General features: G+C 36.1%; 1 protein-coding gene across 1 annotated transcript; it reads right to left on the bottom strand.

Moving 5' to 3' along the window:
- Nucleotides 1-1,237: 1,237 nt before the first annotated feature.
- LOC137625084 (protein TsetseEP-like) lies at nt 1,238-1,669 on the bottom strand. The gene has a single exon (XM_068356015.1). The coding sequence runs from the start codon at nt 1,667-1,669 to the stop codon at nt 1,238-1,240; it is 432 nt and encodes a 143-aa protein (XP_068212116.1).
- Nucleotides 1,670-2,636: the final 967 nt, after the last annotated feature.

The raw sequence follows: 2,636 nt of genomic DNA, 5'->3' as shown, positions 1-2,636 counted from the left end.
TAGAAGAGCTGCTTACCATAGCTAAAGAGTCTCTTCTGAACAATTACAGTGCTTTAGTTAACACAGTGTGGTCAGTTGTATAAGGACAGAGGAGAATATATAAAGAATAGGCCAGACTATTCGGTGTATGTGTAGGCAAAGGGAAAGAACCGTAACCAGAGAGAAGGATTCAATGTAGTACTGTCTGGCCAGTCGAAGGACTATTTAACTCTAGCGGTAGTTCCTATATGACAAATTTATTTTAAAATTTGTATTGATCTTAAAATGTCTTATATTAAGTTTTCACCACTTCTCGTGAAGTTTATTCATTTCCTTATTTCCTTTCACCACTGGGCTATATTTCCCTGTTGGAGCCCTAAGGCTTATAGGGTTCTGCTTTTCTCACTATGGTTGTAGCTTGGCTAATAATAATAATAATAATAATAATAATAATAATAATAATAATAATAATAATAATAATAATTAGTCCCTTTCATACCTACAAACAAGGCCCCCTTGATATTCTCAATAATGTTTATTCGTTTCAATAATGTCAAAACTCTTCAATGTTGTTGAATATCTATATATCTGTTCAGTGATAAATTCTGAAATTTTAATTAGTAATAATAATAATAGTGGGTTCGTAAACACCTTAATTATCAGATACACACACACTTATATATATATTTATATATATATATATATATATATATATATTGTATTAATATCTCTCTCTCTCTCTCTCTCTCTCTCTCTCTCTCTCTCTAATATATATATATATATATATATATTAGAGAGAGAGAGAGAGAGAGAGAGAGAGAGAGAGATAAATACATATATATATATAAAAATATATATATATATATATACATATATATATATATATATATATAAATATATTTCCGGTCACGCTGAATGGCCTCGCCAGACGTATAACTACTTTGTCTCTCCTACTCCCTCTGGTCGGGGGAGAGGGGGTAGTCATACCGTGGTGAGAGGGGTTACCCCGAGAGGTTCGCTAGGAAACCACAACTGCCGCGTTGTAGTTTGGAAAGGGGGGATGGGGTAGGATGGGTTGACTCTGTGCGTGTGTGTGTGTATATACATCTATCTAAATATTTAGCAATCATTTTTGAAGGGTCGCGTACACTAGTTGTTATTTAATTAACAAATTGACATTTTATGGTTATATCATCAAAGTGTATTTCTTTTTAAATCAATATGACATATGATGATATTATATTTTTAATGTATTTTTTCAAAGGATATCAGGTTCAAGTTCAGGTTGAGGCTCAGGTTCAGGTTCAAGTCCAGGTTCAGGTTCAGGTTCAGGTTCAGGTTCAGGCACAGGTTCAAGTCCAGGTTCAGGTTCAGGCTCAGGTTCAGGTTCTGGTTCAGGTTCCAGTCCAGGTTCAGGTTCAGGTTCAAGTCCAGGTTCAGGTTCAAGCTCAGGTTCAAGTCCAGGTTCAGGTTCAGGCTCAGGTTCAGGTTCAAGTCCAGTTTCAGGTTCAAGCTCAGGTTCAAGTCCAGGTTCAGGTTCAGGCTCAGGTTCAAGTCCAGGTTCAGGTTCAGGCTCAGGTTCAGGTTCCGGTCCAAGTTCAGGCCGAGGCTTCGCCTTTGCATCGGCGCCTCCTGTGTCTTCTAGTTTTGTGTTCCTTATTTTCAATAGTTTTTCTCTTTTCACCCACATTTGTTGTAGGACACTTTTCTTATTTTCAATATTTCCTTCACAGAAAAGGAATTTTCCAACTGTTTGTGCACTATCTTCTTCTCATGGTTGTTGGAGCTCAATTGCTTTTCTTCTTATATCACTATACTGTGGACAATTTACTTCCTTTACTTTTGCTTTTCCGGTCCCATACAGCAGGGGAACCCCACTCTCTACAGGACCTCCACTGTCGTTTTACCTTGTTCGTTCAGAGTATTTAACGTTTCATATCGCGTATTGTTCATTTACTGTTAAATCGTCATTGTCAAAAGACTCATGAAATAAGAAAGTCTTTAGTTTCCTCTTGAAAGCCTTAATGTCTTCAATCATTCGAATGTTTTGTGGGAGCTTATTTAACATTCAATGGTTAACATTATCTTTTACATCACAAAATACACAGTTTATATTTCCACTTTGGTATTTGTTCTTTATATTCAAGCCCAACATGTTTGTCCTTGCTCTGAATAATAGAATTGACGAAAACGTGTCGTCATATACTTTCTCCTCTTCCTTGATTTTACTTTTCCAGATTTTATACGGAATTAAACTCTCCTTGCACTAATTTTCACTCTTTCATTTGCTTGTGTCCCATTCTCTTGGTCTCTTCTCCATGTCCTTTTTCGTACATCTCTTGACTTCTTTCATTGCCATCCCACATTCTTCTGCATACTTCTTCATATGCATTCACCACTTCCTCTCTTTTTCTTCCATATCATTGACTATTGCTGTTAGTAAGTCCTTCTCTCCCTTATAAATACCATTGAAGTACCTCAACTTTCCAACTATTAACCTTGTTTTCATAGCAGATGCTCCTACATCCCCTCTCAAGGCTACAATTACTGTACTCTTTACATCCCCTAATATCCTTCTATACACTCCTTTCTCTATTTTTCTGCAACTTTTCTATTTCAGTTTTCTTTAAGTTTATTACATTTGTTCCATATGATAT

Source organism: Palaemon carinicauda, chromosome 31 (genome assembly GCF_036898095.1).
Source record: "Palaemon carinicauda isolate YSFRI2023 chromosome 31, ASM3689809v2, whole genome shotgun sequence".
Classification (NCBI taxonomy): Eukaryota; Metazoa; Arthropoda; class Malacostraca; order Decapoda; family Palaemonidae; genus Palaemon; species Palaemon carinicauda.
The sequence above is the reverse complement of the archived record's forward strand: the minus strand, read 5'-3'. Positions and strand labels throughout refer to the sequence as shown.